Source organism: Manacus vitellinus, unplaced genomic scaffold, assembly GCF_001715985.3.
Source record: "Manacus vitellinus isolate BGI_N305 unplaced genomic scaffold, ASM171598v3 scaffold_6_pilon, whole genome shotgun sequence".
NCBI classification, from domain to species: Eukaryota; Metazoa; Chordata; class Aves; order Passeriformes; family Pipridae; genus Manacus; species Manacus vitellinus.
In genome coordinates this window covers 25,582,842-25,608,427 of record NW_021940750.1, presented here as the reverse complement: position 1 = coordinate 25,608,427, position 25,586 = coordinate 25,582,842, and the positions used below count along the sequence as shown (strand labels likewise).

Sequence of the window (25,586 nt, the reverse complement as noted above, 5' to 3'; positions counted from 1 at the left end):
TCATTTAAGGATGAGATTGTTGGAATAAGTTTGCTCATAGTAACCTCCTGAATGCGACAGTCAGTTTTAAATTATGACCATCCAGCAGCCTCCCTAGGTCCCAAGGGTTCCACTTTATGAGCTGCATCAGTTCCTGTTAGCTAATGAGAATGTTGGCAACTGACGTATCAGAAAGTTTCAGCGACTTCTGTTTTCTTATTTTATTCCCTACCGTGCTTAGCACTCCCATTGAGTGAGGGTTTTTTTCCAACAGAATAGCTCTTATTTAAGAATTCAAATGCATGGCTTACTTCAGTTAAAATACTTATCTCTAGGAGAATTTTGATCCAAATTACTGATACCAATTCTCATGTACCACTATGTTCTGGTTCCCTAAGCCTTGCCACTCTCTGAATGCAATAAATGTTTAAAATCAAATGGTTTTTATTATTTGAAAATGTAATGATATAATAGTTGTATATTTCATCCTAATTTTGATTACGTGATATGAACATCAGTTTGTTGAGAAATATGTATAAATTAGCAAGCCAATTTCAAAGAATTCTGGGTTGCATATAGCTAAATTTTAGAATGTACTTGTCTTTAATTTACAGAGCAATACAATTTTTGAAAATGTTTTGTGTTTGTACTGATGTTGTATTAGGGGCTGGAAAGTACTTAGCTGTGGCATCCTGTGACAACTTTGTAGATATTTACAATGTAATGAGTAGTAAACGAGTAGGAATCTGCAAGGGAGCCTCCAGCTATATCACGCACATGGACTGGGACATAAGAGGTAAGTAGCATTCATTGTAAAAATGTACTGTGAGACTGATTACATTATAGACTACATACAGTACATCTACAATATGAATTTGTGATATCATTGACAGATTTGTTTCTTCAGTTTATGAATATGTTCACAGCACCTGAGTAAATATTAAAACCGTGATTTTTACTACTACTTATATATTTAGGAGTTGCACAATTTGAAGTAAATTAGTTTGTTTCTATAGTTTAGTTTGTTTGGATTTCTTTTTAAATCTTTCCTGTTTACTGTTTGACTTCACAAGGGCATCTAGTAATAGAACAAGGAGGAATGGCCTTAAGCTGAAGGAGGATAGGTTTAGAATAGATATCAGGAAGAAATTCCTTACTGTAAGTGGTGAGACACTGGAATTGTCTGCCCAGAGACCTTGCAGATGCCCCATCTCTGCAGGTGGTCAAGGCCAGGCTGGATTGGGCTCTGAGCAACCTGGTGTAGTGGTGGGGGGGATGGAACTAGATGATCTCTAGGGTCCCTTCCAACCCAAAACATTCTATGATTCTATGGTTTTACTTCTTTAATAATATACTGCATAATATGGTTGTGTCTGTAGGTCAGGAATATATATCCTTTTTATTAAATATAGCAGAAAGACTGGTTTTCCAGTCTTCCTGGGTATTAATAGATGATTAATTTAAATGCTAGATTTAGTCCTGTTGCATTCAAAACCAAGGCTGCGCAATTGTGAATCTATTAGTTCCTGTTCTTATTTCTCTATATAGTGACTTTTGAAACAGTCTGATTAAATTTGTAAGAGTGTTAAGAATTAACTTTCTCAGAGAATTTTGAAAGGAGGAAGAGGACATTGGTGAAAATTTCCCTCAGAAATGAAGTAGTATTAAGGCAAGCAGGAATCACCTGCTTGGAAGCAGCCATTGGCCAGGCAGCATATGTGCTTTGCCATCCCAAGGGCACATGCATCATCAACCAGTTATCATAGACAAGCTTTATCATAGACATTTTGTCTACCATCTGATGGGACAACCATAAAAAGGAGAGAAAAGTGATGCATGATTACATTTTTCAAAGAGAGGAAAAAGGGTTGTGAATTTAAGAGATCAAAAGACCTAGATCTCTTCAGAAGACCATACTTCCAGATCCATTATTTATGTATGCAACTTTTTCTAAAATAATTTATGTAGTGCTGTTAGCAGCAAAGATCTCAAAATAACCATTTTTTTTTATTCTTCTGTAAAATGGAATCTTCTATTTAATGTTAACATACAATATGTAATATGTTTTATAGGGAAACTCTTGCAGGTCAACACTGGTGCTAAAGAACAGTTGTTTTTTGAAGCCCCTCGTGGGAAAAAACAGACAATTCCTACTTTGGAGGTAAGGAACTGTACTGCCTTTCTAACTTGTTTGTAAATTAGAGTTATGAAACAGCCATAAGAGGGTATGAAACATACATAAGAGGGAATGATGTATCAAAATATAATTTTTAACTGATCTGTTGAAAAAGCTTCTGTTTCAGCATTTGCTCACCTTTATTCATTGTTTTAGCCTGTTCAATTAGATAATGTAACCAGACCAATGAAATACATAGGGGATATCACATTTGTCTCTTCTGTTAAGTAACAGACATTTGGCTGACTTAGTCACGAAAATCTCACTAGACTTCTGTGTGCCTTTTCTGGTACCTAAACACCTTTGAAAATTGCAGATTAGTTTGCCCTAATCTTGCTGTGGAAAACATCATGTCTCTCTTTACATAACAATGCAATATAGTACACATACTACATATAGGCAAGGGTAGTATATTGTAGCTGTAATGTTTTGTTTTCTCAGAGATAGAGCCTTGTCATAGGGCAGAGAGCAAAAATGGATAATTTTCAAATAATATTTTCCATGAGATTGAAAGACAGTATTAGAATATATAATTTTTTTTCTTTAGCCTGGAAGGGGAGGTAAGGTAAAAATTTTTAAAATATTTCTTTAGGTTTTGGAACTTAAAGTTAATAGAGGTAAAATTACAGATCTCAAATAAAATGCTGAATAATAAGAAAATAAGTGATTAATATGTTAAAACATCATATCTTTCAGACATGATGTATCTTTCAGTGCAAGGACTTTTACTTGAAATCAGATATGGAAGAAAAATGCCTGGGAAGATGCATACTCTATCTGAAATGGGTTGTTTTTGCAGGTAGAAAAGATTGGCTGGGCATCATGGACAAGCGTTTTGGGCTCTTGCTGTGAAGGAATTTGGCCAATAATTGGTGAAGTCACAGATGTAACTGCTTCATGCCTCACTAGTGATAGTAAAGTATTAGCCACAGGAGATGATTTTGGGTTTGTGAAACTGTTCCGATACCCTGCTAAAGTAAGTAATTTTCAGCTGTTTATGGTGAACATTAATTAATAAATCTACCCTTTCAAAACAGTGAAATCACTCAGAACAAAATAGTGCTTTTATATTCTTCTCCCTATGATCAAAGAAAGGCATTCAGTATTACATCGCAGTTTGCAGTGCATTAAACTTGCAGGTGGTAAGAATAACCATTCCAGGTGAGACTATAGAGCCATCTCATGCAGTGTCTTGCTGCTGACAGTGGCAAATGCACAGGAGAAGTGTAGTAATGGGAATGCTTTGGAAAACAATGAACATCTCTTGCTCACATTTCACTCATGAATTTAAGGACCTTCATTCTGTTCAACCTCAGTAATTTTTTTCTAAGATGAAGAGCTTTAATATTATTTAACCATGCATCATAGAAAAACCGTTACGGAAGCACATTATATTTTTACTACTCTTCCAGAACCTTTCTAGTTTTCCTGTTTATTTATTAGTAAATATGTCTTCAATTTTGAAATGTTGCCATGATAAGGATGGTAACAATGCACAAATACTGACTCAAAATATTCGATGTGAATTTTGTTCTGAATCAGTTAGATTATTGTCTCTCTTAGGAAAAGTGATCCAGTATTAATTGCTGGAATCTGTTTATAAACTAATTCTTGCATGCTTGCTATGGAGATATGGTTAACAATTTCATGAAGTTGCTATAGGAGAGGGACTTGGCAAATCATGTGATACAATCATATGAAATGAGAAACAGCTGAAGCATGAACTGTAAAGAAGTTAAGACATGTCATTGTGCACTGGCAACTCATTTCAGTTTTGTCGAGCAAACTGGTTAAATTTGATCCTTGCCTTTCTTTTTCCCTTCTAAGGGAAAGTTTGGAAAATTTAAGAGGTATGTTGCTCACAGTACCCACGTAACAAATGTCCGTTGGACCTACGACGACAGTTTGTTGGTCACTGTTGGAGGAGCAGACACCTCTTTAATGCTGTGGACTTATGAGATGGAAGGACATCGGGATAGCAGGCAGTGTGACAGTGAAGAGTCTGATCTAGATTCTGAAGAAGATGGAGGTGGGTAATAATTTATAGAACTAGCTGGATTATGCTATTTCAAGAAGACTTTATTTTATTAATGGAAAACTGCTAATTTGGAAATAATCATTTTATAGATTGTTTTGATTGTAAGTAGTGAAGAGTCTTCAAAAATGTTAAATAAAATTTCTTTTTGGGGAAAGGACTGTTAAACTGCTGACAAGAAAATGATCGTGAAATGTTTGACTTACTGCTACTTTGAGTTAGAGTATATAAATAGACTCTTTAAAAGAAAAAATTTGTGTCAATGTCTATAAAAATAGAATCATCACAGTTTAGACTTAAGGCACCAATTCTAAAGGAATTATATTGGAATCTGTGTAATGTAAGATCATAGTTATCTTGATGTTATAGCATCTTTTTCCATAACATGGAAGCGTAGTAGACTGAGGTGGACTCATGTTGATAAATGGAACAATCTATTGCGAGATCATAAAATCAATAGTTATAAAATATTAATTACATTTTGTAGTATCAATTTCTGCTGGTTTTGCCATACTTAGTGTTCTACCTTTCATGTTATACTTCCAAGGGTTCATGAGCCTCCAAACTTGTTTTCTCTTCTCCCAAGCGCAGTTTTTCCTCTGTGTCAATTCCTCAGTCTTCAAGCACTTTTAAACTATCACTGCTACTCTTTAAATAGTTCTATGTAATAAATTATCTTCAGTTTTCATTAAAATCTGCTAAATGACCAAAGAAACACTTTAAATATCAGAGACATAGTAAACATTAATTGGAGAAGAGTTTTTATTCACTGTCTTTCTTCTTAAAATTATTGAAGAATACGTCCACAAAGTAATTTAATTGCCTACAGGAGGACTTGTCAGCTTTAACTTTCTAAGTCAAAAATTGCAATTTTCAGAGGTTTTGTTCAGCTTCTGTCTGTGACCTGTTAGCACATCTTAGCCCTATAACCTTCCTTAGGCTCTGGTACTTTACACAGAACCCTCTTAAGCTAAGTGTTCGAAAGTACTCTAGATGAGAGAGGTCTGTGAAGCTTTACAAGAAAAGACACTGACATCTTTATCCACAAAAGTTTCTCTTGGTCATGTCCTAATAATTTCAGTTAGAGTTAAGAACTATTCACAGTGTTGGCACTAGAAGTCTCTATCTTAAATAAATAATGGTGGGTGAGTAACAACCCTGTCACTATTTAGCTTTTTTGCCATGTTTACCATAGTAAACATCACCTTGATATGCCTGACTATCCCTAAGCATTGTGTAGGAACCCTGTGCAGACCTATAGATTCCATCGTAATGGATAGATCCTGGAACTGAGAACAACCAGGTGCCAAATCTTACAGATCTTAAGAGCAGGTGTCAGGTAGTGAGGTCCTTTGTTAGTGATCCTAGTTAAGGCCAACCAAGCAGAAATGGGATAGCTTTGAACTCTTTAATTATTTTTTCGACGAAGATATTGTAGGGAATTTTTTTCTTAGAATGCCTTTTATTAACAATGTTCGTGATTCCCAGCTGCTTTCTTTCTGTTGTGTATTTATGTTACTAATAATAGATGCTATAATTGTTTTTGTAATCCAGTACATTGTTGAAATCTGCACAAATTATGATTTAATTTTTTTTTTCTGGTACCTTAGTTTGGTTTGATACTGTTCACTCTGGTTTTGTTAGGTTATGACAGTGATGTAACAAGGGAAAATGAAATTAATTACACCATCAAAGCCTTATCAACAAACATTAGACCAATGTTTGGAATTAAGCCTCATCTGCAACAAAAGGAGCCAACCTTAGATGAAAGGTAATTACTAAATTACAATTCTAGCCAAGAAATCAATCTGAAAAGATAATAATAGTAAAACAAAATTATAGTGAAGTATATAATTCTTAACTTAAAAGGATATGTATAAAAAGAGTCTGAACATTTCTTTGGAGGAAAGAAAAAGAAAATTCTTACTGAAGGACTAGGCTGTATATATTTTTCAGAGAACACAAAAGACTACAAATGGTGTATGTATATTTTTATGTTTGGGGAGTTTCTTGAGATAATTGATTTATTTGCTGGTGTTTAAGAATATGTTCTTTTTGAAACTTAAATACTAAGTGGTATCTAGTGATGGCATCATAGGCATTAGCTTGTACAATCTTTTTCATGAAACACAGCTCTCTTTCTTGGTTCGGCCAACAAAATACTCTGACAAATTCAGCTCTAATTGCTTGTTGCACTGCCTCTATCTTCACATAACTTGTACCTTCTGTCTACAGTGGTTCTGCATTTTCTGTTAATGAGTCTTGGAAAATGAAGTTGCTTGCTTTGCAGTGTCAGTTGTATTGCTTGGTTCACTATTATATGCTTTAGAAGTGAATGGGTGAGGAGCAGAGTAGAATAAGACCAGAAGGTAAAATAGATGTGAAATAGAAAAACAATTTATAACCACTAGAACATTAGCTGTTGTAGAATCTGCAACCGAGCACAGGACTCTGAAAGTTGTTGTTTGTTGTCAGTAAAATAGATGTGGACAGTATTTGTGAGGGAGAAGGAAAGAGGGATTCCTAACATGGCAATTGAGGAATGCTAATATTAAAGAGAGGGAAGTAAGGAAAACAACACAGTATAATTAGATGTAATGATATAGTGAAATAGCAGATTGGAAATTTCCTGCAGGAATGTGAGGAGTTCTGTTATGATGCTCATGCCTCTTTCCACAGTGAAGCTGGACACATCCATGATACACTTGTTGAGAAATGCAATTTGAGGTTGTGGGAGTTTTTTGTGTTTATTTTGTTTTTAAGTTGTGTTGCTGAAGGAGGGAGTGGGATGCCTGTGTATAATGCCATGGTTCCCTGTCTTGCATTTATAATGAGAAATGGTCTTTCTCTTTTTTAATTAGATTATTTGATGTGGAAATCAAAAAGAAATAATGTGCATGGTATGAAAGCTATGATTAAAGACTTTTTTTTTAAAATGAAATTGTAAACCTCTTGTGTTTCTTTCAAGAATTGTTTCTGGAAGCTGAGTGAGTTGTGGTTTTCAGTTTCAAATAAAATATTAAAAGAGAATTAATTCTGTAGTAAGGTAATTAAGTTCTGATTCAGAATGCATAAAAGTTAATGAAAGAATTCCATTGATTGCATTATTAAAAGTCTGGGACCCTAAAACTTCAGAGAAAAGTTTTTTGTAAAGAGTAAAACCAGGTTATGGTTACTGTATTTAATTTCTGTTCTGCTAAAGTAATATTGTATAAGACTGGTAAATGTTTTAGTCTACTGTCATAGATATTAATTTTTATTTTATTTTTATTACTCTTTCCTTTTGCTTCCTATGAAGGCAGGGGGTAGTAAGGTAAGTTTACTTACACAAAGTCCAGGATTAAATGCATTTTAATAACAAACTACTTAGGAAAGTAATTGCACTTTGAAATAGAAGTGAAGGATTTATCTCTTTACTATTAAATAGTATCTCATTAATGGGTAGAAAAGAGATAAGGATAAAAAAATCCATCCAGTTCTCAGTCGGAGCTGACATGAGTGAACACTATATAGAGTGTTTGGGAGGAGGTGTTCAAACCTCATCCTCCTTTCCTCAGTACTTTGGAGTGACTAAGGAACAGCTTGACTTCAGTAGCCGGAATCAGAGCTTGCCTAACTGCTTGTGGACTTTTGTAAGACTGTATTACAGTGTTGTTGTAGAGGTCCAGCATGGAATAGAGAGTGCAGTGAGCATGTTGCAGAGATGCCTGAAGTGACTGTTTGAGCAGTATCACCATGGCTGCAGTGTTGTGTTGGAGTTAATAATGCTTCAGGAACGAGAGGAAGATTATTGCCTTGGCTGCAGCATTTTACCAATGCACTATACTACTTGAGGATCAGAGCTGCTGGGTGTTCATAGTGTTCATATGGGAGTCTCTAGCTTAGGTGCCTGCATTAGGTTATGAGCTTTTGCACATACTCTATTTAGAATATATGCAAACTCAAAAACATGTTCTTACATTTGTAGCACAAATCCTTAGGCTGTAGGCCACGCTTCAGGTTTGTAGACTGAAGTGTCAGGCCACTTGGACCTACACTGACTAAGAAAGGAGAAGCCCTCTCATACCTACCTGGACTCTGTTTCAATGAAGTCACATACCTGTGGTGCCAGATGATACAATTGTGTTAAATTCTGTGTATCCTTCTTAAAGACAACTTGACATAATCAGGAAAGCTGCTGCCTTCATCTAAATTTTAGAACATACCACTAGCAACCTCTATCAAATTAATTCTGGTTTTAGGCTTTTGAAAAAAAAAGTGCATCTGTAAAGTCTTTGTTTCTGTATAAGTTTTCAGAACATGTTAACTTATACAGAGTTTTGCTTTGACCTTGACTGAATGCCAGGTGCCCACAAAAGCTGCTCTATCACTTGCTTCCTCAGTTGGACTGGTGAGAGAAAATATAACCAAAGGCTTGTGGGTAGAAAAAAGGACAAGGACAGATCACTCACCGATTACTGTCACAGGCAAAACAGATTCAACTTGGGGAAATTATTTGAATTTGTTACCAGTCTAATCAGTAAAAAACCTAAACCTTAAAACACCTTACCCCCACTCCTCCCATCTTCCAGGGCTTAACTTTACTTCTGAGTTCTCTACCTCCTCCTCCCACAGCAGCACAGGGGGACAGGGAATGGGGGTTGCAGTCAGTTCACCCATTGTCACTGCTACTCCTTCCTCCTCAGGGGAAGGACTCCTCACACTCTTCCCCTGCTCCAGTGTGAGGTCCCTCCCATGGAAGATAGTCCTCCATGAACTTCTCCAATGTGCATCCTTCTCATGGGCTGCAGTGGATCCAGCATGAGTCCCTTGCATGGGATGCAGTCCTTCAGGAACTGACTGCAATAGCATGACCCCCACAGGGTCACAAGTCCTGCCAGCAAACCAGCTCCAGTGTGTGGGCTCCTCTCTCCATGGGGACACAGGTCCTGCCAGGAGCCTCCTCCAGCACAGTCTTCCTATGGGGTCACAACCTCCTTCGGGCATCCCCCTGCTCCAATGTGTTGTCCTCCATGGCTGTCCGTCCACTGTGGATCTCCATGGACTGCAGGGGGACCACCTGCCTCACTGTGGTCTTCACAGTGAGCTTCAGGGGCCTGGAACACCTGCTCCCCCCTCTTTCTTCACTGAACCTGGTGTTTGCAGCATTGTTTCTCTCTCATATTCCCACTGCTCTTCTCCAGTTGCTGTTGCTAGCAGCTTCTCATAATGTCACCCCAGCAGCCCCTCCTGCTACCCAAACCCTGCTGTGCAAACACAGTACAGCTGTTCAGAGTGTACACTGTACATCCATGGCATTCCATGTTATGTGTAAGATTGTTAATGTTGACTGTCAAACATCAGAAGAGATATGATTCTTGTAGTAACACTTTATTGGAATCCTTGTAATCTCAGGATCACAGGTGCACACTAGTGAACAATGTGCTTCTGAGAATGTCTTTCAACTAATTTAGACTTTGTGTATGGAGGAGATTTCTGTTCAGAAACTATCTGAACCTCTTTTACTAGAGTGTAGGAAGTGTTTAATTCTCTATGGGAGAAGATGGAGTTAAATACTACAAGATAATTGAGCTCCAAAGCTATGTATAAAGACTTTAAACACCAAACCAAAAATGTGGTTACTACTTAAGATTGTGCCTGACAGCTGATATGTAATTCATAAACCCTAGCTTAATAGTGAAGTTTCCTCTATATAAAAGGAGTATGACTTTTAGTATGCAGAGTATTAAATGAGATAAAAATAGAACACTAGAAGAAGAAGTACCTTACCTGAAATCTCATATGCTTCCTAGTTCTGACTCACAAAAGCACATCTGCAAGGCCAGGAGCTGTAGTCTGACCCTGTGGCCTGTATTTAGAGTCAGGTATTGCTCAAAAATTGATTAATTAAAATTATTTTGATCATAATATTTATGAGAAAGGTTGAGTTGACCTTGGGTTTTTTTAAGCAGTAGGATGACATAGGAAATTACACTTTTATGCCATTTAGTCTATCAAAAATTCAAATACATATCAACACGTGTGTCAAAACAGCGGTTTTTTGCTAAAGTGCTGCAGAAACCAATGAAGGAATCCCTAGAGTCAGAAAGGGACAGCAGGCTGAAGAGGCTGCAAAATGCTGTAGTCTGGTGGGTAGGTAACTTCTCTGTGAAAGAACATGCGATTCTGCTTTTACTGCAGCATAATTATTTTCTTCCAGTGACCCTTAATTCAAAATCTGAATGCAGTTCCCTGAACATGAATCTGAACTAAGGATTACTTTTGATCTTCAACAAATAAAGTTTCCTGTTCTCAGCTTTATGGTTTTGCTCATAAATTACTTTTATCTTTGAAATAGCAGAAGTTAAAAAAAAATTCTTTTTACCTTCACAACAACACAGTTTTACTAAAGGCAGTGGACATTTCTGTGTCTTCATCATTTTTATGGCTAACACATTAACTGGAGATGTGAGTTGCATCAGCTTCTACTTCCATGTCGCACTGCCTTTATTTTCTGTCAGGACAAACGTGATTTTCCCGAGTTTTTCTGGGAATTTTCTTTTTCTTGTTTAAGCAATTCAATAGTCAAAAGAAAATAAGGGAGGGAGTTATTTTTTTTAAACCTAGAGATGCTAGTGCTGTAAAAGTTGATATGCTGAATAGAAATACGTTAAAGCTTTAAATTTCAGGCAACTTTTAAAAAAGACCTTATGGATTTGAATTCAAGATTTCATTCAGATTCAACTGGTTTAAGGTTCACTTGCAGTGTTGTCAAAGGCCACCTCTACTAATATATACCATTCTCTAGTAGTGAAATTACCATACTATGTCACTCAAATGGGAATACTTATTTCAACTTCAGTTGAAAACACAACATGCCACTGGCTGTGAGGCAGCACTTAGGTCTGTAATTTGAATTATTTATAATTTCTGAATAATTATGTTTATAGGTAATATTTTCTTTTGTGAAAAGATGTCTACTGTGTCTCTAGCTTGTTTGTGTAATAGCACTACACATACTCAGCAAGGCAAAATACATTTGAAAACCATTTTGATCCTTTAGTAAGGATCTTTTTCTACTATTTTTTTTGCTAGATAAATTACTCAGAAAAAAATCCATGATTGATTTTGAAAACACAAAACACTTTTGGCTCAGCTACTTCCTGAACTGCAAATCACTGGAGGTTGGGAGATGACTCTGGAGAATATCACTCCATTCTTATTCTGTTCTTATGTTCCCTGAAGTTTGCTATTTGTCACTGTCAAAGGGGAAATGCTGTTAATAATGTCACTTACATAAGAATGGCTGTACCAAGAGATCTCAAAACTAAACAACCAGGATTCCAGTAATTTTTCACCATAAATTTTAAAGATTTGCAGGCAGCTAAAACCATTACTCAGTCCATGTGCTGAGATCTCTTGCATGAAAAGATCCCAGTGGCTTATATCTTTCAAAAATTCTTTGGATGTTTTGCATCCACTCCCAGGTAAATTCCAAACCAGGCATTGTGGCAAAACTGATTTTATTTATATATTTCCTTATTTTTTGTCTTGAAGATTTTTTTTGAGTGTTTATAAGGACTTATGGACAGATGTAAAAATGGGAAGGAAACAAAAAATTATTTACAAACTAGTCCTTTACAGATTCAGAAGTGAAGAATTTTTACCCAATACAGACAGCAAATAAAACTAAATTGTTTTTCCAAAGGAGTGAGAGAGGGAGGAAGCTCCTGAAATGAGATTTCCTTTATCTGAACCTCATAATTATCACCTTGTAATTGCCACTGGAGGAGAAATTCAGAGATTTTAAACAAACATTTTCCATATGTTTTAGATAAATGAACAGAATGCAATTACGTTTTTCTGTTTGCTAATCTAGTGACTTGTGATATCAATGTAAATAGCATGAATTCCAGAGCTCTTTTTAAAAAATCATCTTCTCCTTGTGTGATCTGGGAGAGGAATCAAAATGAAAAATTATAGCAAGAGATTTTGTGATAGCAGCTTCTTCTTTCTCTCTCTCTTCCCCGTTTGCAGAATAAATTAGATTACAGGAAAGTTTAAATTTAAAGTTAACTTCTTTAAAAAACAACAGTTTAGAAAACGGGCCTTTTTGAAGCCAACCTTTATGCCCATTGAAATGTGTGTTAGTACAGGGCATTACCCTTGAGACTGAAACCCCTGAAATTTCAGATTTCATTCTTTCCAAGCACAAATGTAATTATTGTTAGTTTCTTGTATAAAAAGCTGTAGACTGAAACATCATCATGGAAAGGAATAGTCTTCCTTTACCAGTTTGAGGTAATTATTTCTTTCTCCTAAAGATGAGCTAAAACTCATGTCTTTGAGGAAATGGAAAAGCCAATTAGCAAAGTATCAAGTTTTACCAAATAATCTCCTTTTTTGAATGCAAAGAGAAAAAACTATTAATTTTGCAACTAAAAAGGAAATGTCTAGAGGAATGATTGCATGGCCCACTGATGGAGGTTGGAAGATTTGTATTTGATTTATGATCTGTGTAGACTAGTTTTATCAACAGAACCTAAGAAGGTATCTAAACAGAATGCGTTTATTGAAGAAAGGGGGTAACTGGAACACAGGCATATTGCTAGATAGGTTGAATACAGCTTCATGGAAATCTTCTGTATTTCAGTGATGAAGACTGAACAAAAAGCCTTTTATGAAATCTGCCTTGTACCAGTTAGGTATCCAGCCATATCTCCATATACGTAAACATTTGCTAGCTAGTAATTTGACGTGTCATATGTGGTCCGTATGGTAGAATTGGATATTAAAGAATTGAAACTGCCAAATCAAAGCTAAAAAGTTTCCTCTGACTATATGAAAATTTGTTTCAGTGGACTCAGGAAAATTCTAAAAGAAAACTGAGCTCCGTTCTTGGAGAATTTCTCATTTCCCCTGCATAGAGCTTACTGTGAAAATTATCTGAAGGTATTTGAATTCTGTAGTCATTGAAGAATTGCATGTTATTGACTGTAAAACATGTTTAAGCTACATTTGGATTTTATTGTGAGAAAAGGCTTAGCTGTTTCCTATATGAGGAAACAGTGCATCAGTCTTGCATTGCAGGATAAAGTTAGAACTAATTAGAAGAGATTGAGTAAAACACATTAATTTCAATGGGTGAAGAAATCCATTTGTAAATTGGCGAGTTGTTAACATTGTGTTCTTAATTTTCAGGTAAGTTTTTCCTAAATTATTCCCTAAATTATTTTTGCTTCACTTATAAGTGAAAAAAACTAACTCGTGTCCTCCTTGCCGCAATGGAGTTACATGTTTGTTCTAACCACATCAGTGGAAGTACCCACTAATCAAACAAATGGAAAGTGCCCGTGCATACTACAGACATTAGGAAATAATCTATACATGCCCATATATTCTGGTCGTTAATAATGATTTTCAGCTAGCTGAGGTATAGGAGTGTACATCATACCTGACTGAGGAAACCCATCCAGTGCAAAGTATCTTCAGTTAACATAAGCTGGATCAAATAGTCATGAAAAAACAGTATATATCGGCAGAGCTCAATAGCCCACACATTTTGACTAGCTGAGGTAGTTGTAGTTTAGTATAACTGAATGTATTTTTATGAGTGAACTTGAATGTCTGTCTCTAATAGTGAGTTGACTGTTCTATCAGCTAATTTTGTGCATTAAATTCAAGTGTTGTGTTTGCCAACTCTTTAAACACTTGATATACCTCAGAGGTTTTTGGGTCTGCTTCTGATTTCTTTCTGTGTTTACAGTAGGAATTATTCCTAAGAATTTTATTCTCATATGAACACATGTTCATAATTCCCATTGAAGTGAATGGGAGTTTTCTATACAATTAATAGATTTACACAGTCTATGAAGTGAGTAATCCCCTTGTTGTAAAAAAAGTAAACAAACCAGGAAGTCAATAGTAATTATTTATATGAATAATTCACTGACACCTAACTTTTAGCCAAACTTGTATAAGTAATTCTTTTCTCTTTCCCATCTGCTGCTGAAAAGAGGTTCCAGGTAATGCTTTTATTTTGCTATCTAGTCCATCATATACTATCATCTCCCATTTTCCTTAAATAGCCATCTGTCATGTTGGGTGCTATACCATGCACCTATCACTTTAGAATGTTACTGTATTACAAATTATAAATTACATGTATTCATTGTAGTTGTTTCATAAAATAGGCCAGACTTTTTTAAATCTACCAATATAAAATTAATTCCATAAACTATTAAACTGCCCTATGTTTTACAAGTAGTGTTTTTCAATAATATTTATTAAAATATAGAGATTAGCACTCCTTCCCTTTCCAGTTCCCTAATGCACAGCTGTTCTGCACTTGATGGGACAGACTCACCTGACATGTCAAGGTGTATATATTATTAAATTATATAAGTATTAGATTACCTATATCTGCATTAATAGATACAAACTGGCACTTACTACTCACAGGGCACTTGAAAATATTTATGAGTAATTATTACCAAGAAGCAGTATTTATAAACTACCACATTTCATTATCTTCTAATGGAAATCAGACCTCTATAAATTTTTACAAGTGACTTTGAAGATCTTGCCAAGAGTAAATTGAAAGAAGTCATCCTTACTTTTAAAATTCATTCTATACTTCATACTTATTCTGTTAATAACTTTAGAAACTCAGTACCAATAATGAAAATAGGGAGTGAAATACAACATCATACAAGACAACATGGGTAGCAGTATCAGTAATGCTGCAGGTATGTCTAAAAGTGTGAAAAAGGGATTTCTTTGTTTCACACACTACTTAGAAATGATTGTATGCAATTGTTATGGTTTCATAACAAGAAATATTAAAATATATATACCAACGCTATTTTCATTTTGAAAATAAAGCACTAATATTAAGATATTTATTTCCCTTATGATAGATGGCTGGAACTCTCCTTCCACATGCTCAAACTGAACCCATCTATATGTGCATTTACCCCAAAATCTTATTCATGCTCTCCTTCCCATCTTTTGCACACAGTTTTTGAGCATGCAACCAGTTATGCATACAGGCATATGACCACTGTGTGTTGTATATGCCATCAGTCACTTTCCTGCACATTAAATAGCAAGTGAAAAATATCTTCAGCTTTCACACCTTCAAAAATGCACTTGGAAAATGTATTCTTCTGTCCTTCAACATTCTTGCTTTTAAATGCACAAGTTGTCACCTAGAAACTTAACTGGGAAAAAACTTACGTGCTTGTAATTTGCATTCTGGTTCCACTGCTCTGGATCAGTATAGAGTTAGCCTTGCATGGATAGGTACTTCAATAAATTGTTTAGGTGACCTGTTAGATAATAAAGCTGAGTAAAAGTTGCCAAGTTTTATTGACCAGTGTACATTCCCTTTATTCTGTTGTGTGGTAATGTACAGATGTTTAATGTACTCTAATGATTGGCTAGGGTTGATATCAACCTATATTTGTATCTGTGCAGCCTTTGAGTATAGACAGTCTTCTCAAGCAGCTGTTTAATTTGAGACTGTTTTACCTCTTCTCCCATTCTATCATGAGGGATTAGCAGACAGCAAGTGTTATAAAAATGCCATATTCTAGAACGAAGCAGCAGAGAAATGATGAGTTCCAGTAACATGTTGATACTTCACAGCTGAGTAAGGTGGCACTGTGATTTTCTTTTTACTCCTTAATATGTCTTTGATAACTGGATTTCTTTTCCTCCAGAAGTCTTTTTGGGTTCTGCAACATGCCAATAGAAGCAGCATGCACAACAAACAGCATGGACAGTCTGACATTTCTGCAGTACCCCGTACTATACCTGCTGTTTGATTTTATTGCTGCTACATGGGATGAGAGAAGAGGTAATCTGACAGTGGAAAGCTGATTCTTGGGAAAACTAATGGTTAGAACAACAGAATCACTGGTATACAATCTTCCAATTTTTGGCACTTCAGTATTGTTCCCAGTTCCCATGTTAAAAAGAGAAAGCTACATGTTGCGTTTACTTAATTTAAAAAAAAAAAAAAGGTTTCAAAGTCAACATTATGTAAGTGGTTTTTAAGAAAACATTTTTGTATAAGTGCTTTTTAGTGAACTTGCATTTTTAAGTGGGATCCTAGTTACCTAATAAACGAGCAGCAATTACAGAGGTGCCAAAGGAATTCAGAAATTTAAATTAGAATTCGAAGTAAACTTGTAGGTAGGAAAAAAATTTGGTTAGCATCTGTTAATATCATTAACTTTTTACACAAATCAGGTATTAGATATATTTCAATAACTATAATTCTTAGCCATAAAATAACAGGTTATGTAGAGTCATGGGTATTTGCAATTCATTTAACTTGTTAATCCTGCTCATTCTTCAGAGACTTTTGATTTCATAGGCAGAGAACTGGTTATTGTTTTGTCATTTAACTTCACAGATTGTAAGTACTAAAAAACTTAAAAGTTCCCTTTTAAGCAGTATTTATATTCATATGCAAAAAAACCCCAAACCACTTAAAAATCCAAACAAAACTTTATTTGTAATATTTTGGGATATCAGTGTGACCATTTAAAAAAAATATTGGGGAAAAAAATTCTTTTTAGGAGAGAAGAGGGAATCTTAATGCAAATTTACCTCAGGTGTTTAATGAAACTGTCTGATTTATTCCTCCCTCTCCTTGCCCCACCCCAGCAAATTTTAAGAGGAACTGCACTGTGTGTTTCTCTTTGTCTCTTCATTTAATTGAATGAATATGGGCAGGTTTTTATTCTCTGTGTCACCGAAATGCTTTCAGAAAGCCCATTCCATGTACTCAATCTGTGCCTTTCAATTTCTATTCATGCATTTCAGTAGTTTTACTTGATTGGATTTGATTCAGTTTGGGCAGCACACAGTGATGACAAGACTTCTACAGCACTGGGAGATACCTGTTGCCTCCCAATGAGTGTATTTGTAACTGAAATTTCTCATCTGCTGTGAAAGTGGGGAACAAACACAGCCAAACATGTTTTCCTCTTTTAGATAACCTCTCTCCATATATATTTAATATGGTAAACGCTGGGGAGTTTTTTAGAAATTTAGAAAATTCTAAATAAAAGTGTATTTTCTTTATGTTTTAAAATGAAAAATTGAGAATTTTACCTAGCAGAGCTATTCTTGTAGTATGACAAACTAGATGAGAGGATCCTAGGAGTCAATGATGGGATAGGACAGAAGAGAAGACATGGAAAATAGCTTGGCAGGCTAGGAATTTCACATCAAGTATAAAAGCTGAGAGACAGTTGTGATTCAAGAGTGGTCATGAAATCAGATGTTGAGATTGGTGACAGAAATGAGATAGATTCCATGGTTTCTATGCTGGTCAATGTGCTTGTATAGACAATGAAGACACCCAAGACTGTGACTGGTTTGCTTTTCCTCCTCTTTTCCAAAAGTTAGGAGATTACTTTTTCACCTTCACATACTGAAAGTCTGTGAGCTAGGTCCAGACTATAATTGAAAAAGAAATTCAAATGTCTTACTTTTCTGTCGCAAGGTAAATGTGAATCCCTTCTATTTGGAAACCTTGGAGAGGAAAAAAAGAACTGAAGACCTTTGAGAATGAAGTCTGAGGGTACATTCCCACCACACAAATTTCAAGCAGGACTGAAAGACTGTATTTAAATGCTGCTTTCTTTTAACTTGTCTCTGAACAAGTAGACCTTTAGTGCATGTCCATATTGGACTCCTTTTCTGACCTGTCTTGCTATATATGGTGAAGGTCCCCAGATTTTGCCTTTACTGCCAGTTTATTAGAAGCCTGTTTTTAATAAAAAGAATTTTGGGAGTAGCAAAAACCAAGTGTTAGACTACCATTCTTCGTGAAGTTGTAGAAGTCCTTCTCCATACTTAAGTTAGTGATCTCTGTTCTAACTTGCACTTATTTATGAAGAAATAGGAAATATGATCTTTCTTCTTCTTTCACGCCTTGAATTTTCTTTTTACCTTTAAATTATTATTTCATACTTTACTCTGATAAGAATTTAATGCAGCCCACATTCCCTCCCTGTGAAAAGACTCAGTGTTAACTAACTATGCAGTGTAAAGTAGCAATATTTCTTGGTATATCTGGACTTGATTTTCTATTGTAAAGGTTTCACATTTCATAAAATCTAGACGTATGATGCTGAATTTGAGTGATCCAGGCATATGACAGACTGCTTTACCAGAGAGAAATTTTTCATCATCTGTTTTTCTTTTGTCATTTTTTTTCCCATAAGTACTTTACAGGTTTCTAAGAGTAAAGGGAGTAACTGGAACATCTCAGAACACAGTTTGTAGTTGCAGTATAATTTGCATTATAATGTGTACAAATATTTTGTTACGTGATGTGACATCAATCTATAAATATACTGAAATTAGACAGGATGAAGAAATAAAGCTAAGAAAATGTTATTTTATTTGAATAACTAGTTCAAAATATACAGTGTAAAAACAAATCATATTTTATTGTTCTTAGAAAACACAGTCATTATTTTGAATCAAATTCATCACTCAAGAGCAGGAGCAGAGGTGAAATTAAAAGTGCTTTGTACTAAGAAGGAATATGAAAAACAAGCTAACCTGTTGCTTTATGTATGATGTTAGTTTGTTACACTGCCTACTGGATTAAATAATCTGGATGTCATTGAATCTATACATAGAATTTATTTTTAAATTAATTGTTCCTCTTAACAATCAAGCTTACAGGTTTCTTATCACTGCCACAAATGCTGTATCTACAGAATCAATAACCAATACTCCTGCAAATTACTAGGAATAGTTGCATAATTAATAAATAAAGCTCATTTGTTTGTATGTTTCTTTGTATATGAACAGTTGAACATAATGTGAAAGATATGTTGCAGATACTTGTTAAATATAACCAGCTGAGATTTCCTTATTAAATCTGGACTATTCAGAACAGTGGAACATAAATTATGGCTCTTACTCCTGCATTTGCATGGTCATGGTTTACTGCCAAGTAAGCATTGATCGATATCTCATGTCTGCTGATATAAGAGTGAATGGGCAGGTGCACCTGGAGTTTTTTGCAAATTATTACAAAAATAGGAAAAGTTAGGGTCTACTGAAGACATGTGGGAACAGGAATGAGTATCCCAAGTATTTAGATTAATCGGGTAATTAATCATTTTTACTTTATTCAGTAAAAATTACTGCAGAGAAGATGGAAGTACCTTAAGAACATAGCTTGAAAAAGCTAAGAATATTTTATAAGTGTTCAATCATTTTAAAACAAGCCTTTGCATTAACCCCATGGACTGTTGAAGAATTGTTAGAGAACCTGGCATGTTAAAGGATTTTGGGTTTTGTTTTTCTTCTTTGAAAGAGATATTCCTTTTAAAGATGAATACAAATATGAGTTAAGTAGGATAGGGTATAAGTTTTCCCTATGCATTAGCAGGTTGGAAGGTACTGTGTTAGTATGGAATGGGTGACGGACAGCCTTCTCTTATTCACAGTTCTTTATTTCAGACCACCAGTTAGTAGGGCATTGCCACAGCCGGAGAAACTTCAGACAAATAACGTGGGGAAAAAAAAGAGACCTATAGAGGTAAGAAAAACATTGATCTCCTCTTTCTCTCCTTTTAGGATTTTGTTTGCCAGAACATCTGTCTGTGGATACATTAAATGATTGTTTTATGTTAAATACATCAAAGATGGGAATAGTAACTAGTGGGTAAATAGCAGAAAAAGTGAGAGAGCTTGTATTTCTTTTTCTTGCAAATTAAATGGAGTGCAACTTAATTCTTAGTAATCATAAAATCTTTGAAATGTCTGTAGAAATCAATATGTCCTGTGTAGATGACTGGATTGTTAAAAGGTGTATTATCACTAATAAAACTAAACATTTTTTAATCCAAACTTTTTAAAATTTACTCTAAAACTTCATTTAAAATTCATCATTGATAAAAGTTTTAAAAATAATTCTAAAAATTCTATTAATGATACCTTTAGCTTGGGAACCTGTTTTTTCATTACATGGCAATTGCAAATAAATATACTCACTTTTGATTACTCTGAAGTGGAAATTTCATCTAACCTTGGAAAATGCAGTTCTTTATACCTTGGAAAATGCAGTTCTTTATACCAACTCAAATATTGTCAATGTTATAAAATGTTTGGTGTAGCATAATAAGCAGCCTTTTGACATCAGTGTTCTAGAAGTTTTAGGCTGTAATTCAACTTTCTCAATTGCCAGCTGGAATTACATTGTGGACCAGTGTTTGTCGTTCCTTGTTTCTTAGTGTCTTCCACATTAAAAGAGTTATGCTCTTCACTGCTATTTGTTTATTTATGTGCATGTGTATGAGTATCTCTTTCTGTGTATATATACATATGTGTGCATATACACACATAAATAGTCTGCAGCATCCACCAGACAGATATGAAAGGGTGAGATGACTGTGTATGGCAGGAATGAGCAGCAATGTAAACGGACAGGGAAGGCACAATCTCAATTTCTGTTGGTTTGAGACATCGTTAAACTCCTTTTCATTTACTACATAAGGACATAATTAAAAATTAAATCTTACAAAAGATCGTAAAGTTCATAATTGCTTTAAGGTTTTGAGTATCTAATAGATATGGATATCTTTTTTAGGACCTAATTTTGGAGCTGGTGTTTGGGTATCGAGGCAAGGACTGCAGAAACAATGTGCACTATTTGAATGATGGTGCTGATGTAATATATCATACTGCATCTATTGGCATCTTGTACAATGTGGCAACAGGTAGGAGAAAATTCTGAGGGAAAATATTTCTTCACATACATGAAGTTACAATTTATGAAGTAACTAATATGCTTTAAATAACTATGTGGAAGAATTATTATTTGTTGCTGAAAAATTCAGTCTGTAGAGATGATTCATAATATCTGCATAAGCAAATTAAATATATTGAAATGTTCCTGGTGACTAAACTTTGAAGGAAGTAAAGATTTTATTATTTTGATGTTCGTTTTTTGACATTTGCATGTTAAAATGACTACAGAAACTAAAAGAGCTTAACAACAGGGTCCCTGTAGTTTAATTTTTTTGTCTAAAATAAGTATTTTTATTTGCTTTACTTTTCAGTCAGCTGTATCACATACGTTCATTCCCAATAACCAATTTAGTTTAGATAACAGTCCTTTTTTAAGTAACAAAATGCCATTTGTTTCTGTGATATTTGAGCAACTTGATGTAGAAAACTTGAAGGAGTAGTTTGGAATTATTGAGTGCTGTCTGTTAAAGTAGAGATAAAAAATTAGGAGTTTCTGTTTTCTGGTTTTAAGCTCCAGAATGCAACATCACCATAATCCTCTTTTCTAAGAAATATTATAAAATTTTCAAATAGTGACCGTGTCTATGTGTGTGAAAGTGTTTTAATTAAAGTTGACCTCTTTTTTTTTTTCTTTTTAGGCTCTCAGTCTTTTTACCAGGAACACAATGATGATATTTTGTGCCTCACTGTTAATCAGCACCCCAAGTTTACCAACATAGTGGCAACTGGCCAAGTAGGTATGTTTGTATTTTTGTAAAAAGAATGAACATAAGAGCATGCAATTAGGGCTTTGTAAGTTCATGATAAATCACAAAAATATTTGATTATGCTATCTCCGTTTGTATGAGTGTTACTCAGTTACCTGTCCTCTTTACATGTTTTTTTTGAATGTAATTTAATAAAGCTGACAAAAAATATTGAGGCATGAAAGAAGATTAAATTTATCTTTTGTCTGGAGTATTATCAAAGCTATTTTTTCTAAAATCTTAAGCCCCATGAAATTAGTCTGTTTTTATTGAATGATCAACTTGTGTTAGGCCTTCCAAGGTGTCATAGCCCGTCCAAGGAAGCTGAATCAAGCTAAACTTTATTTCTACATGGATTAAAGCCAGAATTCTTCAATTACATCACACTATGTAGGTTTTATCTCATCAAGCAGATTTATAATACATATTTGGTGGTTTAATACTACATATTTTTAATATTCCTGGCAGAACCAAAACCCTAATGGTGTTTCCCTACAGATAAATTTAAACATAGAGGGAAAATGTATATATGTTTAATAGTGCCATTAAAACTGACCAGGTTAAAAAAAAAGAAAAGAAAAAGCAAAAACCACGTTGTACATCTGCATAGCTGATAGAAACTGCTATTTCTAAATTTTGCAGAATAGGGAGCTTTGTAGTCCTACAATCTGGTTGCAGTTGTTTGTCAGCAGATTCAAATCCGCATTGTTTTCTTCAGTGCATAGAATACAGAAAACCCTCTTATTGCATCTTAATCAAAATAGCTTATTTTTTATGTAGGTGTATTTTAGATGTTTCATCTAAATACAGTCAGTTTTTCACAGTTTATTACCTGCTTTCCTGTGTCTTTTGGATTTTTCATTAAAATTGACTCATTGATAATAGTAACTGCTTAGCTAAAATAGCATCATGTCTTGGTGAGTTTCTTGCCTTACATAATTTTAAACAAATTGTTAATAGACATTATTTTAATGGAAAAAATTATCAGCAGATTTTTGCCTATGGTTTGATTGCAAAGAACATTTGCAGGAATTACAGGCCTTTTATTGTCCTTAGGAATTTGATTTTTCAGCATATTTCTTAATCTGGCTCTGCTTGCCATTCCATACCGGAAGAATATGAAATTTCTTTTTCTTCAGTGTTCATCTTACCCAAGAAAAACACAGGATTTAATGCCTTTTTTTGATTTCATAATCATTGCTACATCAACTAGCAGTAGAACAGTTTTAACTGTTTTGTAATATGGATTAAGACATACAAATCAGGGGGAGATGACACTTAAAAATTAGACTACAAAATACATAGTTTTAAGAAGGGAATTAAATCAGAAAAATGAGCAGGAAGCAAAATATCTTCAAACAACACTTAACAATATTAAGGAGTACATACTCCTTAAAGAACATGCTTAACTGCTGCCACTTTTCCTACTGATACGATTGGCACAAACATAGCAATCTTCAAAAGATTTACTGAAACATTATCTCAAGTATTTTTAAACTGTAATGCTAGGCAGAGTATTGGTAATACTTCGCAGTACCTGAACCTTTAAAATCTTGATTTCTTAATGCTCTGTAGATTATTGGGTGTATTTGCAATTTATCAAGGTCAGACCCAAACTCTACTTCTTAGCAGAAAAGCAATCAGCATTTTTTTCCACTTAATTTGTTAAAATATCGATAACATGTTAAAAACCTTTTTCATTTACTTTGACAGAGACCTAACATACACCAAAAGTAGATTTTTGTGTTGTAACTCAAAATGGAAATCAAAATATATTCATTCTATCATTTGTTTCTGATGTGGCTTCCTTTTATCAGTGATTATTCATCTTTAACACTGAAAGCAGTATTGGTGCTGCTGCAATGCAAAGAGATAACATCAAGGTGTGTGTTAAGAAATTACACGAAATGTGGTGTATATTTTCTTTAGCACTTACCTTATTTCTGATCTAATTATCTTTCTGCTGCTTTTCCATTACAGGAGACTCAGCAGATATGTCAGGTAAGGGAAATAAAATTTTAACATCTTCAGGTCTAGTTAGCCTATCTAGTAGTACCCATCTGCAGCTTTATAGAATCATAAGTGATGTGAATTCATTTTTAGTTTATTAAAACCTGTATCAGTCATATTACTGTCAGCACTGAATATTAACCACAACAACTCAGCAAACTGTAAATTTAGAAACAATAAAAAATGTTAGAACACACTTAAAAACTACTTTTGTAGTTGCATATTCCCTTCTTGCTGCTTAGTGATTAGTGAGTTCTGATACATACTGCTACTGTAGCATTCCTGTGTATGCTTGCAGATTTTGCAGACATGTTGGGGCTGACAATTAATGTTTGCTTTAGACATTCAATTAAGTATAATTTTAATATGCATTTTTAAAGTAAATTCCATTGAGGAGGCCTAGGTGACTGAGTGAAAAAACCAATCACCTTTCGCATTTGTGTACAATTGTCATGCAGTTACTACCACTGATCCAAAATGTTGTTATGATGCCAGCTTAATTTTTTCCTGTATCATTTTGGGTCTTTGACAGTTTGACAGTCTTGACTGAGCTATTTTTTATTAACATGTTGTTTTTTCAACTGCAATCTTAAAAATTCATCACCATCGTGTGTGAATGAGTTCATTGTTGAGCAACCATAATCATCTTGTGAAGAATCTTCAGAGATGCATAAATGTGTGTTCACGTGTGCTAGAAACTATAATAATCTTCATGTGGACCTAAAGCTTGTTCTGTGAAGAACATATGTACAATGACATCTTTAATGTGTGTTGACTTCTTTTAAATATGCCAAATTGTGCTTGCTCTAAGGATGGGAGGAAGAATATAGGTACCTTTTCCCACACTTTTAAACTGTATAAAAAAAATCAGTGATTATATGGCTATTTATATGAAAGAACATCTTTAGTTCTGCATATGGTGCCTGGACACTTTCCCTCTTTCACTTGCCTTCTTTCTACTGCAACTTCAGTTTGAGCTTGTATATATAACTAAATTCTGTTGTCATTGCTTGAAACAAGCACTCTTACTTTTTTCTTCTTTGTGGAACCATTAGTCTGGAATCCAAGCTGCTGCCTGCCTTCATTTAAAAGTTGAATAGTTTCACTTAAAATTTATCCATGGCTATTGGGCAACTTTCTTACCAAAAACTTTTGCTTTTCTAGTTCCAATTTTCAGTTGTCTATAGTGACGCAGGGGTTCTTGAAGCAGTAATGTTTGTAATAGGAAACTCAATTTGCCAATCCAGCCTAATAACTTGGTGTAGATTTGCTCCACCTTACTGAAGATATTTTTTGTCCTTCCAGCCCATGGTAACTTTATCGAACTGCTTCCAGAAGTAGCTGACATCTTAGAAAATCTCTCCTATGAGAGTGTTGAGTACTCCAAAGCAGGATGCAGTGTCAGGACAGAGACATTCAGAAGAAGTCCATCAAGTAGGAGGACCCCAGAGTCCATGTCCTCTCTCCTGCAAATCTTGCTCTGAAAGATTTTGTCAGTTCTTATTCAGGAAATCTAGGTGAAATTTTCTGTCTGCCACCCAAAAGGAAAATTTTGGCCAAGGTTATAGGGTATGTGCAGAGGTCAGGGACAATACAGAGTTTTACCAAGGGGAGTGCTGAAAAGAAAAAAACCGTTCAGAACCATAATAAAGCTTTCTCTTCCCTCAGCTTCCCATAAGGACAGCAAGGAGTTTGTTGAAAATTTTGGGACATACCAGTTGTTGTCAACCCCTGCCATTTCTGTTTTAATGGCATGTCCATACTATGCTGTAGTACCTTTCAAGAGGTAAAGGTAAAATCATATTGCTGCCATGAGGGGAAATTCCAATGAGAAAGAAAAGAAATTAGGAAGATTTTTCTAAAGACTGGTTTG

The 25,586-nt window shown here is 34.8% G+C and overlaps 1 protein-coding gene across 1 annotated transcript in view; it reads left to right on the top strand.

Moving 5' to 3' along the window:
• EML5 (EMAP like 5) overlaps positions 1 to 25,586 on the top strand; it is a 90,410-nt gene that overhangs the window by 49,862 nt on the left and 14,962 nt on the right. Inside the window, exons 23-33 of the mRNA XM_018082138.1 lie at positions 644 to 775; positions 2,052 to 2,140; positions 2,955 to 3,131; positions 3,983 to 4,184; positions 5,835 to 5,961; positions 7,489 to 7,503; positions 14,186 to 14,194; positions 19,668 to 19,746; positions 20,797 to 20,926; positions 21,596 to 21,694; positions 23,684 to 23,704. Coding sequence (XP_017937627.1) covers positions 644 to 775; positions 2,052 to 2,140; positions 2,955 to 3,131; positions 3,983 to 4,184; positions 5,835 to 5,961; positions 7,489 to 7,503; positions 14,186 to 14,194; positions 19,668 to 19,746; positions 20,797 to 20,926; positions 21,596 to 21,694; positions 23,684 to 23,704 — 1,080 coding nt within the window. The remainder of the gene's footprint in view (positions 1 to 643; positions 776 to 2,051; positions 2,141 to 2,954; positions 3,132 to 3,982; positions 4,185 to 5,834; positions 5,962 to 7,488; positions 7,504 to 14,185; positions 14,195 to 19,667; positions 19,747 to 20,796; positions 20,927 to 21,595; positions 21,695 to 23,683; positions 23,705 to 25,586) is intronic.